Raw genomic sequence first — 14,263 nt, 5'->3', positions numbered from 1 at the left:
TATTGGAAAATTAGTTCCTCAAGTATAATTCTGTGCTTTTAAGTGGTAGCAATATTTTTCACTGAGTCATGTTGACAGTTATCTGACCAGTAGAATATTCCTGTAATAAATAACTTAAAAAATCCAAGATGGGCTGGGGAGAGGGCTCCGTTGAGAAAGTCTGCTTCACAGATTATGAGGGTCTGAGTTTGGATTCCCCAGCCAGGTGTAGTGGTGCATGACTGTAATCCCGGTGCTGCGGCTGCTGGGACAGGAGGGTCCTGGAGAGGCTGGCCAGCCAGTCTAACCAAACAACAAAGTTCCAGGGTTCACTGAAGAAACCCTATGTAGAAAACAATAAGGTGGAGGGCTGGAGAGATGGCTCAGTGATTAAAAGCATTAGTTGCTCTTGTAGAATACATGGGTTCAATTTCTAGCACCCACATAGTGGTTCACAGACATCTGTAACTTCGGTCTCATGGAATCTGATGTCCTCTTCGGATCTTCATGGGCATCAACCTTGAATGTGGTACATACACCTGCATGTAGGCAAACACACACGCAAAATAAAATGAAGAAATTAAATTTTTTTTGAAAGGTAGAGACTAGTTGAGGAAGACACCCAGTGCCAACTTCTGGCCTCCAGGCCTCCACATATGTAGATGTGCGCGCGCGCACACACACACACACACACACACACACAGCCTCTACATATGTACATGCGTGCACACACACGCCCTCCACATATGCACACACATGTTTCCACATATGTACATGTGCACACACATACAACCTCCACATATGTACATTGTTCACACAGGCCTCCACATATGTACATGTGTGCACACATACCTCTATATATGTACATGTACTTGCACACATGCTGAACACACATGTACACATATGTATGTATCCACACACATGCTACACTCATGCACATGTACACATAAATACACACATGCATGGACGCACGGGCACAATGCAAATCTAAGGTGACTAGTCTCAGTTTTAATTTTCCTTGGATTCATTTTATTATCCTTTGCTCTGTTTGTTTATTTTTACTTTATGTAATAATCCTTAAGACCTCAGAAGAAATACCCGAATAGATACTAAGTTTCAAATGTCATCCATGAGGTAGACATTCTTATGAATTTTGGGTTCTGAACCTCATCTGGGTTTTTCAAATGATAAAATTTTTATAAAGAAAAAAAAACAACCTTTGAAACATGAAAAAGTTAATTGTTAGCTCATATAAAAGATTATAAATATAAAGATTATATAAAGTTTGTGGAAGTAACAGCAGAGTTTGTGTAGTTACATGAGGCATTGTTTGTTTTGTGTGAGGTCTGAGGGTGAGTCTATTCTGTAATTGACATCTTCCTCTCATAGTAGTTAGAGTTATGAGTATTTTACAGCCTGTGAATCTATGTTGTCATTTCCTGTGACTTATTCATACCTTCCCAGAGGTATTAAGCGATGTGCTCCTCATTTAACACTGAATTTCAGCATTATTTAAGGTGATGGGACTCTAACTAGCCTGAACATTACATCCATGGCTCTGGCAGGCCTTGCCCTTCTCCCCACGCCCTCTGCCTTGCTAAAAACCCTTGGATTCCATCCTAAAGCGGCCCCCAGGGTCTTTCCCTTGTTTGGCCACTTCCTCCTCTTGAGGCTGACTACCAAGGTCCAACTATCAAAGTAGTGAAGAAGTCCGGCAATCAAAGGCCCTCCTTAGCTCATCTAATTAACATGCCCAGTTAAAATTAAACACCACATCCTAGCACAGGGTTTCCCCTTTTACCTTTATAAACCACCGTTTGCCTATGAGCCATGTGTGTCTCCTTTCTGTCCGGAGGCAGTCATTTGCCCCCCCCTCCCCCAGGGAGACGACAAACTACCCCTTACCCTTCTCCCTTGTTCCCTTCCATTTCTCCCTTGGGCTCTATCTCTCCTTCTTTTTCTCTTATTTTCTGCCCTTTGTCCCTTGGGGCAAAAGAATCTCCTTTGTGCTGAGAACTTTGTCTTGGGTGTCCTGCGCTGTTCCTGGTCGCTAAATAAGGGATATCGCCTTTGTGTAGGAGGCGGTTGGATGTGGTTTGACCTTCTGAAGTCAAAATAGGAACCAGAACAGAAGAGAGACAGATGGGTGGGGCAGGTGGAGAGGCAGACTAAATGGAAGGGCAGTTTGGGAAAAGAGGTTTTTGTTTTCCTTAAGAGATGGGGCTTCACAGTGTTTCCCAGGCTAGCCTCGACCCCCCAGACTCAAGTTCTCCTTCTGCCGCAGCTCCTGGACCACTTTGGTGCCAGGTGAAGAGATGGTTAAAAATTAACTTTGGGGTTTTTTTGTTCTTCTTTTGCAGGCAGCAGTTGGCTATCTTGGCTGATTTAGTGAAAGATTTGCCATTGGAGTTTGACTTCCTCTTTTCACAGTCTCAGGCCGAAGTGATCTCTGGGAAGCAGGAAGGTACTGGGCTTGCGGGGTAGAGCTGAGTTGGCTCTGAGCTGGTCAGGGTTCGGTGCTTGGGATTGCTATGTGCATCCGATTTCCACTTTCCTGTCAAGAATTGTTTGTAGGTCCTGCACTAGTAGTCTGTTTCAGATGACTGCTTCTAGAAGTCTCACATTTATATCTGGTTTTAACTTAGCAGGAAGCACCTAGCATTTAATGATGATTCCAGATGGATCTTTGATTAGTCAATTGCACTTTTGGAAATATTCAGCTCTAGGAATTATGAGTAGTTTAAATGTAAAGCAAGTTATTACATTAAGGTGTGGGGAGACCTTAATTCAAGGAATGATTAGGCTGAGTTACTTTCCTTCTGTTCTGGGCTTTTCTTTTATCGTAATTACTATGCGGTCTTGTTGCTTCCCTTAACACACCCCTGCATTGATGTTTTCGTGTGGTACAGGCATGCCCAGAATGATTAGTTGCTACCACTTCTTTTCTGTTTTTGAGACAAGGTCTCACTCTGTAGCCGTTGCTGGTCAAGAACTTGCTGGCTGGCTTAAAGCTTAGAGCAATCCTCCTGCCTCTGCTTCCTAGTGCTGGGATTACAGGCGTGCACCAGCATGTCCATGTATTTCCATTTCTCTCTTTTTTTGTGAGTCAGGGCTTCTCTGTATATCTCTGGCTGTCTTGGAACTCACTGTAGACCAAGTTAGCCTATTCCCCTTTCTTGAAAGAGGTGATCTTGCAGCTAGAAGATGGCTCAGTTGGTAAAGTACTTGTCACACAAGCATGAGTTAGATCCTTCAGCACTCACATAAAACACCATGTGTGGTGACACACACCTGTAACCCCAGAGCTAGAGACACAGAGACAGGGGAGTTTCTGGGGCTTGCAGACTAGCCAGCCTAGCTGAATTGCCAAGAGACCCTGTCTTCAAAACAAGGTGGAGGGAGACTCAGGAAGACATCCAGTGTCATGGCTGGTCTCCATGTACACTTCCATGCTCATGTGCCATGTGGAAGAGAACCTAGAGCTCTTAACTACTGAGCCATCTCTCCAGCCCCTTTTGTTAGGTTCTTTCTATACACACACACACACACACACACACACACACACACAAATTAAAGAAAACCGTTTTAAAGGGGGTGTTTTTATATGTCTGCTAGTCACAGCCCACCAAAGGGAAGAGATTTATTTTTAAAAATTTAATCGTAAAGTTTCCATTTCCTTCTTAATGTTCTATTTCGTTGCTGGAGGGTGTGTGTGTGTGTGTTTCTTTGTTTGTTTGTTTGTCTGTTTTCTGTTCTGGTAAGACTGCTCATGTTTCTTGGTCACACAGCTACTTTACCATCTTTTTTCATTCCAGTTGGGATCGTTATCATCTCAAAGTTGACATCTTTTCAATCTCTTTTCCTTATGAGGTGACTTTTTTTTTCCTTGCTCTTTATGTGTCAGATAACTTCTTATTATACCCATGAGTATCATGAGATTCTGGGTTTTGTCAGAGAACACTGATTTTTGTTTTTTAAGTAGGCAGTTACAGTCATCAGGCTTCCAATCAACTTTGTACACTCCTTATGTGGCTTGGTTTCATTGTTTTATTTTATTTTATTCTTATTTATTGTGCATGTGTGTATCATGGCTCGTATGTGAAGCTTTTGGAAGTCATTTTTCTCCTTTCAAAATGTGGGCCCCAGGAATTGAGGTCAGATCCTCAGAATTGGCTGCAAGTGTCTTTAGCTACTGAGCTGTCTCACTAGCTCTGTACCAATGTTTTATTCTGCTCTTTACCAGAGTATGTGTGTAGAGTACTCAAATGAAACACCTTTCTCTGATGAGCTATTCACTGGCTCTCAATTATTAGTTTCTTAATTAAAGCTTTGACATTACTGTTTTGTCCTAGGTATATGAGCCAGTGGCCAGTCTGGGACTGGGTGATGAATTGTCCCACTGTTCCAAAAGCTGTGAATATATTGTTTAGGGTCAGATCCATGCATGTGTTTATTCACAGCTGTCCTCGGTGTCCTCACAGCTTTCCGGACACTTGCTGGTTCCTGGGAGCTCTTGTTCATGGATCTTTGGTCAGGAAATAGGCTTTCAGTTTGTCTACTTGGCCAAATTGTGATTGCATATGCATCCAGAGCCAAGTGGCCAGAGAACAAGGGGAGAAAAACAAAGAAATGTATTTCCCCATGTACTCGAGGCTATAGCTCCTCGCCAAAGAGAATTCACTTCCTTTAGCACTTTAGGTATCTGACAGAAGCAAGCTAGGCCCAGTGTGGTGGCACATATCTGTAATTGTATCACTCGGACTGAGACAGGACAGTTGCCCCAAGTCTGAAGGTACATAATGATGTGAATTGCAGACCAGCCTGGGCTACATAGCAAGGCCTTCAATAACAAAATGAAAAGGTCTGAGAAGATGGCCCGGTAAAGTTTTTTATGTCGTCAGCACCAGAGGCTGAATTTGGATCCCCAGCACTCACATAAAAAGTCAGGCATGATAGCTTGTGCCTGTAAAACCATCCCTGGGGAGCAGACATGGGAGATCCTAGGGCTTGTTGAGTTAGTGAACTAGGTTCAGTGAGTGACCTAGATATAGATATATAGTAAGTAAGATACAAAGCAGTAGCAGAAGATCACACACACACCCCGACACACTCACATACATACTCACACTGACACACTCACAGACATCCCCACACACACTCACACACACATACACCGACACACATACAGACACACACTCACAGACACCGACATACACACACACTCACAGACACTGAAACAACAGACACATACAGCAGGGTCTCACATACAGCCTGGTTGGCCTGGAACAAGATGTGCAGACCAGTCTGGGCTCATTCATAGAAATCCACCTGCCTCTGCCTCCTGGTGCTGGGGTTAGAGACATTTGCCACCATGTCTGGGCCTTGATGTAGTTTTGAACTGTTTTTTTGTTTGTTTGTTTGTTTTTCAAGACAGGGTTTCTCTGTGTAACAGTTGTTCTGGCTGGCCTGGAACTCGCTTCATAGACCAGGCTGGAGTTTTAAACGTTTTGGTTTGGTTTTTTTGTGGGAGAGTTGTTTTTTATGATTATTTCCTATTCTTTGTAGAATTGTTAGAAGTTACAAATAATTGCAGAAGGGAAGAAAATCACATGAAAAATGATATAGGTGTTTGGGGATGTAGGTAGCTTAGCATGCATGAGCCCTAGCTCCATTAGGGGTAGGGGTGGAGAGCAGTGTGCTAGATAGGGAGAGGAGGGGAAAGGAGAGAGAGAGAGAGAGAGAGAGAGAGAGAGAGAGAGAGAGAGAGAGAGAGAGAGAGTGACAGAGAGAGAGTGACAGAGAGAGAGTGACAGAGAGAGGGAGAGAGGGACAGATAGAGGGGGAGGGAGGGAGAGGACTTAAGGTCCATGCACTAAGAGTATGAAGTAGATGGGGACTAGAGAGATGGCTCAGTGGTTAAGAGCACTGGCTGCTCTTCCAGAGGACCTGGGTTCAATTCCCAGCACCCACGTGATAGTTCATAACTGTCTGTAACTCCTCTTCCAGGGGGATCTGACACCCTCACACAGACACACATGTAGGCAAAACACAATGCACATACCATAAACATAGATAAATCTTTTTTAAAAAAAAAAGTATGGAGAGGAATATTATGGTCCTTTTTATTTTTATTTTCCCAAGAAAAGGAGAAAAAGGGCACCCTTGGGAGGGGTGTGGTCTAGCAGTAGAGAATTATAGAGAGGCCTTTTCTATTTCTTCCTTAGGAGTTTATGCATGGATTGGAATCAACTTTGTTCTGGGACGATTTGACCATGAAGATGGTAAGTCGGTTCTGCCCCGTGTGACTCTAGAGGGGCTGCAGCGTCTCCAAGCTCTCAGTAGTGTGAACATGCTTGCTGGGAGCTTTTCTTCACCATCGTCTTCTTTTATGGGAAGCTTCAAATGTCTGTGAGTGCGGAAGTAACAAAATGAACGTGATGAACCCATCATCTAGTCTCAACAGATAGACTACTCTGCTACTTTTTGTGTCTGCTCTTGTTCCACAGAACACATTAAAGACTAATGCTCCACTGTTGTTATTGCTTAAACATTGTTTTTTGTGTGTGCATGAGGGTAGGCATGCACATGCCATGGTGCGTATGTAGAGAACAACATGCTGGGGTTGGGTCTTTCCTATCCCCACGGATATGTAGTTGAAATATTATATTTCAGCCATTTGAAACAATTGTTCTCTGTATGATATACATTCAATAGTTAGATTATTTTATTTTAGTTGATTTCAAGTTAAAAGCCAGAGCTTGTACCAGATAAGCCATCTTGCTGGCCTGGCAATTTTTTTTTTTTTTTTTTTGCCACGGGGGGTGGGAGTAGGAGTGGGAGGGGGTTGGGGTGTCTTTCTCTTTGGACTTGGTTTTTTATTTTTAATTCTTTGCTCCTGTGTCGTTGGTTTCAGAGTCAGATGCTGACGCTTCCCTGGACTCTGCAGCGGGACGCAGGAGGACCGTGGGGATACTGGACATGGGGGGAGCATCTCTGCAAATTGCCTATGAAGTCCCTACCTCAGCCTCTGTCCTTCCTCCCAAACAGGTATTTCTCCTTGTGTGGAGATTGAGTCAGAAGCGCCAGTGCAGGTGCAGGAAGGTCACTGTGTGAAGCTGCGCTGCCTGGGGCTGCAGTCCTGGAGTCCTGCATCTGTTCAGATAGTTGACTTACCTTTTTTCCTTTCTTCTTTCTCTTTCTTTCTTCCCTTTTTTTTTTTTTTTTTTTTTTTTTGCTCTCTTCCCCCCACCCCACCTCCCCAGATGTGGGTCTCACTGTGTGACCCTATCTGGCCTTGAACTCACAGGGATCTGCCTGCCTTTGCCTCATTAAAGGCCCGTGCCTGCCGCCACCCTGGCACTAGCTTGCATTATCTTGAGCTGGGTTCTGAGTGTTCAAAAGGCATAATATTATCTGTCTTACAAAGTTGTGAGGATATCAGTGTGAAGTACTTAGCAAGTGACCCACTGAGGATAAGTGTTGGATACATTTTAGCAGTTGTAATTAATACTGTGTATCTTCCGGGTTGCCTGGAGAGTATATATACAAGTCAGTCCTAGATACCATTCATATATACCGATTCCCCTACTCTTCCTTTCCTTCAGCTCTAATACTGTTTACCTACGTGTTCATGTATGTGTGGGTACACACATTTGTGTGCACATGTATGTGGTAGAGTCGATGTCTTCCTTGATCCTGTGTCACCGTCCTCTTTGAGGCAGGGTCTCTCACTGAACTTGGAACTTGCCTATTAGACTGGTTAGTCAGCAAGCCCCACGCGTGGGTCCTTTAGCCCTCTCATCCCCAACACTGGGATTATAGACATGTACTGCTAGTGTGTGTGTGTGTGTGTGTGTGTGTGTATAGTGGGTGCTTGTGTACGTGAGTGTGAATATCAAGACCCAAGATTGACAATACACATCTACTTTTGCATGTGAACAGTAAGGATCAAACTCAAACCTTCATTCTGTGCTTGGCAAGTACTTAGAGTCCCCCTGGCCCCATAATATATTTTGATACTAACTTTCCTTTTTCTTTTTGCGGCACTGTGAATTCATCTCAGGGTCCTGTAAATGCTAGGTGAGTGCTGTACCAGTGGGTTACATCTCCAGTCAAGAGTGTACTTTTAGGGAGAGGATTTCATTATAGAGAGAAAGAGAAGCCTCCTTTTTTGTTTGTTTGTTTTGTTTTGTTTCATTTTGATTTGTTTTTTTGAGAGCCTGTGTTGTTATCTGTGTTGTTTTGGAGCCTGTCCTGGAACTTGCTCTGTAGACCAGGCTGGCCTCAAATTCCCAGAGACCCTTTTGCCTCTGCTGGGATGAAAGGCATGCCCCAGCACCGCCTGGCTCTGAGAAGTACCCTTTTTAAACAGGAAGTATGCACAGGAAATAGGACGTACTGGTTACATTGACTCCAGAAGTCAGTGAGTCGGCCTGTGTCAGGCAGTCCTGGAATTTGATTTAAATCAGTGGTTCTCAACCTGTGGGTTTCAACCCCTTTTGGGGGTTTGGACAACCCTTTCCCAAGGGTCAAATATCAACCTGCATGTCAGATAAGTACAATATGACTTAGAACAATAGCAAAATTACAGTTATGCAGTAGCAACAGAAATAATTTTATGGTTGGGGTCACCACAACATGAGGAACTGGATTAAAGGATTGCAGCATTAGGAAGGCTGAGAACCACCGATCTAAACGATGGTTTCTCACCCTTGGTGCTGTTGATATTTGGGGCTGGAGTGGTCAGTGGCCTAGCCAGTGTAGGAGTTTCGGGGAAGGTTCTGGGGAGAGAGGATGGAATTGGATCACGAGGAGTCTTGAGAGTTGTTGGAGGGGGCTTGGTTTTCAGTTCTGTTGCTTGCAAGGAGCCAGCCCAAGTTTCAAGCAAGGAGGTCACATGAGCGTCAGCCCGTAGTTAGGCAAACTTGAAGGTCCTTCCCAACTGTCAGTTTTGTGGCCACATTGGCTGTGTGCTGGTCTGTGTGAGTAGGTGAGAGGGTCTTGAATGAGAATTTGCAGGGTTGAAGTAGACAGTGGAAATGGAATTGGATGGAAGGGGACATATTTCAGGAAATATTTGGAGCAAAAATCCAATTATATTTAGCTGAGTAGGTATGGTGTAGTGAGGGCAGGGACAGATCAGCAGATGCCCTGATGGTCCAGGCTGGAGAACTAGGAGGCTGAAGAGCCCAGCGAAGAAATGAGAATGCAGGGGAAGGGCAGGCAACAGTGGGGTCCTGAGCCGGGGTCAGAGCGAACAGAGGGGTCCTGAGCCGGGGTCAGAGCGAACAGAGGGGTCCTGAGCTGGGGTCATAGCGAACAGAGGGGTCCTGAGCCGGGGTCAGAGTGAACAGAGGGGTCCTGAGCTGGGGTCAGAGTGAACAGTGGGGTCCTGAGCCGGGGTCAGGGTGAACAGTGGGGTCCTGAGCCGGGGTCAGAGTGAACAGAGGGGTCCTGAGCCGGGGTCAGAGCGAACAGAGGGGTCCTGAGCTGGGGTCAGAGCATCTTTTGGGTCTCCTAACTCTGAAGTCCCATGGCTTCACGAGTTTAAAGTGACTCTCGCCTGTGGTCATTGCGCCTGAGGACTATGTGTGCATAGGGTTAGACAGCAGCAGTGCAATACTGACAGCACCAAGTTAGGCTCAGACACAGCAGTGCAGTGACTCAAAAACGCATGTTAGTGCCTGCTTAAGATGCAAAGACTGAGCAGCATCGCTTGGAATTCAGAACATTTCAACACTGCCAAAAGGAAACGCCAGTCCTTAGCAGTTACCTCCCATTGTCCCATCTTCACATCGCTTTCTACATCCAGGGATCTGCCTATTCTGGAATTTTCATATAATGAAACCATGCAGCATGGCCCTTTATGTCTGACTCTTAGAAAAATGTGACAAGGTGATATACATCGTGGTACGTACCAGCATGTCGCTGGCTTTGGTGGCTGAGTAACTGACCATCGAGTCACTGTTCCACGTTCCGTTGTTTCATTCATCATTGATTCATAGTTGAGTTGCTTCCACATTAGGTTATTATGGATAGTAGTGCTGTGAACACACCTTTGTGAAGACATAAGTTTTTAGATCTCTTAGGTATAAATCTAGGAGTAGATTTATTGCTAGGTGCAGTAATATGTTCACAAATTAAAAATACACAATCCAAATAGTTATTTCTGTTTGCAATAATACTCATTAAAAAAATTACATGAGAAGCATATTGGGATTGTCATTTATAGTGGGGGTAGGGCTAGGACTGGACATGAGGATGAACAGGAAGGATTAGACCAGAAGAGGGCTTTGCTGTGGATTGGACGACAAGCTCAGGGACATAATTTAATCTCTACACTTAATGTTAAAAACCCCAAACAAGGCAGATGAATCTCTGTGAGTTTGAAGCCAGCCTGATCTATATAGTGAGTATCAGACCAGCCATGGCTACACAGTGAGTCCCTGCTTGAAACCAAAAAATAGAAAATACCCAAGCAACAAAACCTCCCTTATTTTGAAGTTAAAACCAAACTTTCCCAACGCCCAAGCCTGTCACAGGAAATAGTAAAGCTTTTTGAATAGTTCTAGACAAGGTCATAAAATAGATCTTACAATGATCTTTTCTTTGTTAAATGATTTTTTTCTAGTTATGAAGACAGTAATTCCCATTGTAGGGAAATATAGAAGTCCATACCAGGAAATGGCATGGACTGTAAATGAACCCCTCATTGCTCTCACAAGATACCTGACAAAAACAAGAGGAGGGGCACTTGGGCTTCCATTTTGAGGGGACACAGTCCATCGTGATGGGGAAGGCATGGCGGGAGTGCGGCGGCTGGTCATGTGACATCTGGCCAGGAAGCAGAGAGAGGAGAATGCAGGTGTTCAGCTGCTCTTCTCTCTTCATTCAGTCAAGACCGCAGCCCATGGAATTGTGCTGCCCTCATTCAGGGTGGTCCTCTCTCTCCACCTAAGCCTCTTGGGAAATGACTGTGCGCGTGCGCGTGCGCGCGCGCACATACACACACACACACACACACACACACACACACACACACACACACACACAGGGCCTTGCTACCAACTCAGAGTCTTTGGATTTGTGATCCTCCTGCCTCAGCTGCATGGGTGCTGGGATTACAGGAGTGCTTTACAGCGGCTGGCCATGAGAGTGGAAGGCTATTTTAAAGAGCAATCACAGAAATGGAGCCCAGTGATTCACACTGCTTTGTAGAATGGAACCAAACCCCATTTTTCTCTTATGTTGCATTACAGGAGGAAGAGGCCAAGATCCTGTTGGCTGAGTTCAACTTGGGCTGTGACGTGCAGCACACGGAGCATGTGTACAGGGTCTACGTCACCACCTTTCTGGGCTTTGGAGGCAACTTTGCCCGGCAGCGTTATGAAGAGCTTGTGCTGAACGAGACGCTTAACAGAAACAGGTGCGGTTGACATGGAATCCTTATTTCTACCACGCTACAGATGTTAGGAAAAAGATACTGACATCCAGCTACGATGGCTGAGCCTGCTTCTTCCTTTTCCGCCGTGTCTCAGCCCCTGCTCTGCAAGGGAACATCTGTGTTTTAGTAGTAAGGCTGGAAAAATGTCCATCTTTTGTGTTACTTTGCTGTATCCACAGCCACACCTGACATCATGAGATGTTTGCGGCCGGGAAAAACAGATTAGCTCCTCTCACATGAGAGTTAGGTTTGCTCGTGTCCATTAAACTCAACAAGTGTGTAAAGTTAAAATTGCCTTTGAAATAGTGTTCAAGTCTTGAATGGTCAGTTTTTCACGCAGAATTGAAAAGATGACTGATTTCCTTACGAAGGTTTTATTTTTATTTATGTGTATGGGTGTGATTTAATATGTATAGGTGTCTGTATAGGGCATTGGATTCCTAGGGGCTGGAGTTGTAGTTGATTGTGTGCCACCCCATGTGGGTGCGGGGAACTGGTCTTAGGTCCTCTTCAAAAGCAGGATCTTAACAGCCAAGCCACTCTTCAGCCCTGAGATCACTGATGTGTCATTCGATTACCTTCAGGCCATAATGAATAGCTGTGAAGTAACTGTCCTTATTTGTTTGTTTTTATTATTTAAATTTATTTACCATCGTGAAGATAAATAAACAACGATTCTTTTCTTTCAAACAATTATTTCCATCCATTGGTTTAGCAAGAAAAACTAACCTAAAGAGGCACTGGTGTATCCCACTTATAATAATTCCTCCATAGCAGTTGTCTTAGAGCGAGAAAATATTGAATACTGTCTCATCAGCCTTTTTAATGGTTTAAGCCGCCATCACTAAGAGTTAATGGAGCGTTGGGGGATTCAGATGTTCTGGATGATGGCATGAACATCACAGAGTGTTTCTGTTAGTCTGCACAAGCTGACTTGAGCTGGGGCACTCATTGCTCCTGCTGGTTCTGTATCCCTGGAGATCCTGGCTCCGAAGCTTCGCACAGGTGCCAGTTCATTCTTTCTGCAGTAACTGCTGTGCCTTCTGCCTCTGCCGCGCTGCACTTTCTTCTGTTGCTCTTGCTGGGCTGCACCTTGGCACTTTCTGGCCAATCTCTGAACTTGTCTACTGTGGAATTGTTGAGGTCAAAGTATGGCTCCATAGCTGCCAGTCTGCCAGACAAACCTGCCCTCCTGGGATGGTTCTCACTGCCTGATAAACATTTTCCTTGTACTTAGTGACACATCATTGAAATAGTCAGATTCCATTTATTCCCGAGCATTCTGTTGTGTTGCCTCTTCCCGTGTCCTTCTTCAATTTCTGATCATTCATGCATCTTCACCCGAAAAACTTGTCCACTGTCCACGCTCTAGAAGTGGTGGCACCTGGAGGAATGGAGCTGGTAAACGAAACAGACTCAGGTCTCAACAATTGCCAACTTTATTCAGGGCCTAAGACAATTTATATTCTGAGGGTTAAGAAAGGTCACGTTGAGTTCAAGCTGTATACAATCACAAGGACAAGCCACACGCGACAAAACCATGTTTTTCCATACAGGCATATAAAGGATAGTTTAAACATTTATTGAATAACAGCAACAAGCAATGATAAGTAATCTGAAATAAACTCACTGCGATCTGATACACCTGGGAGAGTGTGACAACACATCCCAAGATCAAGTCTGTGTTTTGAAGAAACTGAGGTCACAAGACTCTTGTCTTGTTTTCTTGGAGTGTTCTCACAAGCATCCAGAATCTTCACACGGACCCCTTCCTGGATGGCGTTGGCAGTCCACTGCTGTGCACACCAGGCTAGCTGGCCCTTCAGCTTCCAGGGAGTTTTCTGTCTGCCTCCTGTCTCCCTGTAAGGCACTTGGATAGTCACACACCCATGGCTATTCCATGGGTTCTGAGGATTCAAACTCACAGATTCACACTTGTGCAGCGAGTGCTGTACCTCCCCCCCCTCATCCCCCCTCCATCTCTCTAGTCCCCAGCTGTGTGTTAAACAGGAATCCCTTGGGCATTCCAGATGTTAGTGGGAACTAAGGCCAGAGGGAGAATAGCAGATTCACAGCTCCTATTTGAATCTACGCTGGGAAATCCATGTTGATGGTAGGGTTGAGTAAAATCCATCACTGGTATAATCTCTTCTTTCTAAACTTAATCTGCTTAAATTTAATATGCATACTTTGCTGCTTCATAGAAATAGAAATAGAGTCCTTGTTGGCTAGGATTGTCAGTGAAAATCAGATTTGTGAAGTGAATTTTGTTCTCATTCTGTTTTTGTCATTGTGACAGACTGCTGGGCCAGAAGACAGGCCTGAGTCCTGACAACCCATTTCTGGACCCCTGCTTGCCTGTGGGGCTCACAGATGTGGTGGAGAGGAACAGCCAGGTCCTGCATGTCCGAGGAAAGGGAGACTGGGCCACTTGTAGGGCAATGCTGAGCCCCCTGCTGGCCCGCTCCAACACCAGCCAGGCCTCACTAAATGGCATTTACCAGTCACCAATCGACTTCAACAACAGCGAGTTCTACGGCTTCTCTGAATTTTTTTACTGTACAGAGGATGTGTTGCGCATCGGTGGCCGCTACCACGGGCCAACGTTTGCCAAGGCTGCTCAGGTAACTCATTAATAATCAAGATGATTAATGCTGGCAGCTGCCATTTAGTGGATGCCTGCCTTTGTGCCAGGCAGTGTACAAAGGGCTTTGCATGGATGATCTCACTTGAGTCTTTATATAAGAGCCTCTGAGTCCTCAGAGGTTAAGGGACCATCTCTGCCTTCTAGTTGAATATGTTTAGGTTTACATGGGTGTGTATTATCACCGAGGTATAAAA

At 44.8% G+C, this 14,263-nt stretch overlaps 1 protein-coding gene across 1 annotated transcript in view; it reads left to right on the top strand.

The window, feature by feature from the left end:
• Positions 1-14,263, top strand: part of Entpd7 (ectonucleoside triphosphate diphosphohydrolase 7) — a 36,001-nt gene that overhangs the window by 15,018 nt on the left and 6,720 nt on the right. Inside the window, exons 6-10 of the mRNA XM_051200001.1 lie at positions 2,340-2,443; positions 6,204-6,260; positions 6,893-7,026; positions 11,238-11,404; positions 13,722-14,046. Of these exons, the coding sequence (XP_051055958.1) occupies positions 2,340-2,443; positions 6,204-6,260; positions 6,893-7,026; positions 11,238-11,404; positions 13,722-14,046 (787 nt within the window). The remainder of the gene's footprint in view (positions 1-2,339; positions 2,444-6,203; positions 6,261-6,892; positions 7,027-11,237; positions 11,405-13,721; positions 14,047-14,263) is intronic.

Source organism: Phodopus roborovskii, unplaced genomic scaffold, assembly GCF_943737965.1.
Source record: "Phodopus roborovskii unplaced genomic scaffold, PHOROB, whole genome shotgun sequence".
NCBI lineage: Eukaryota > Metazoa > Chordata > Mammalia > Rodentia > Cricetidae > Phodopus > Phodopus roborovskii.
This window is presented reverse-complemented; position numbering and strand designations above follow the sequence as displayed.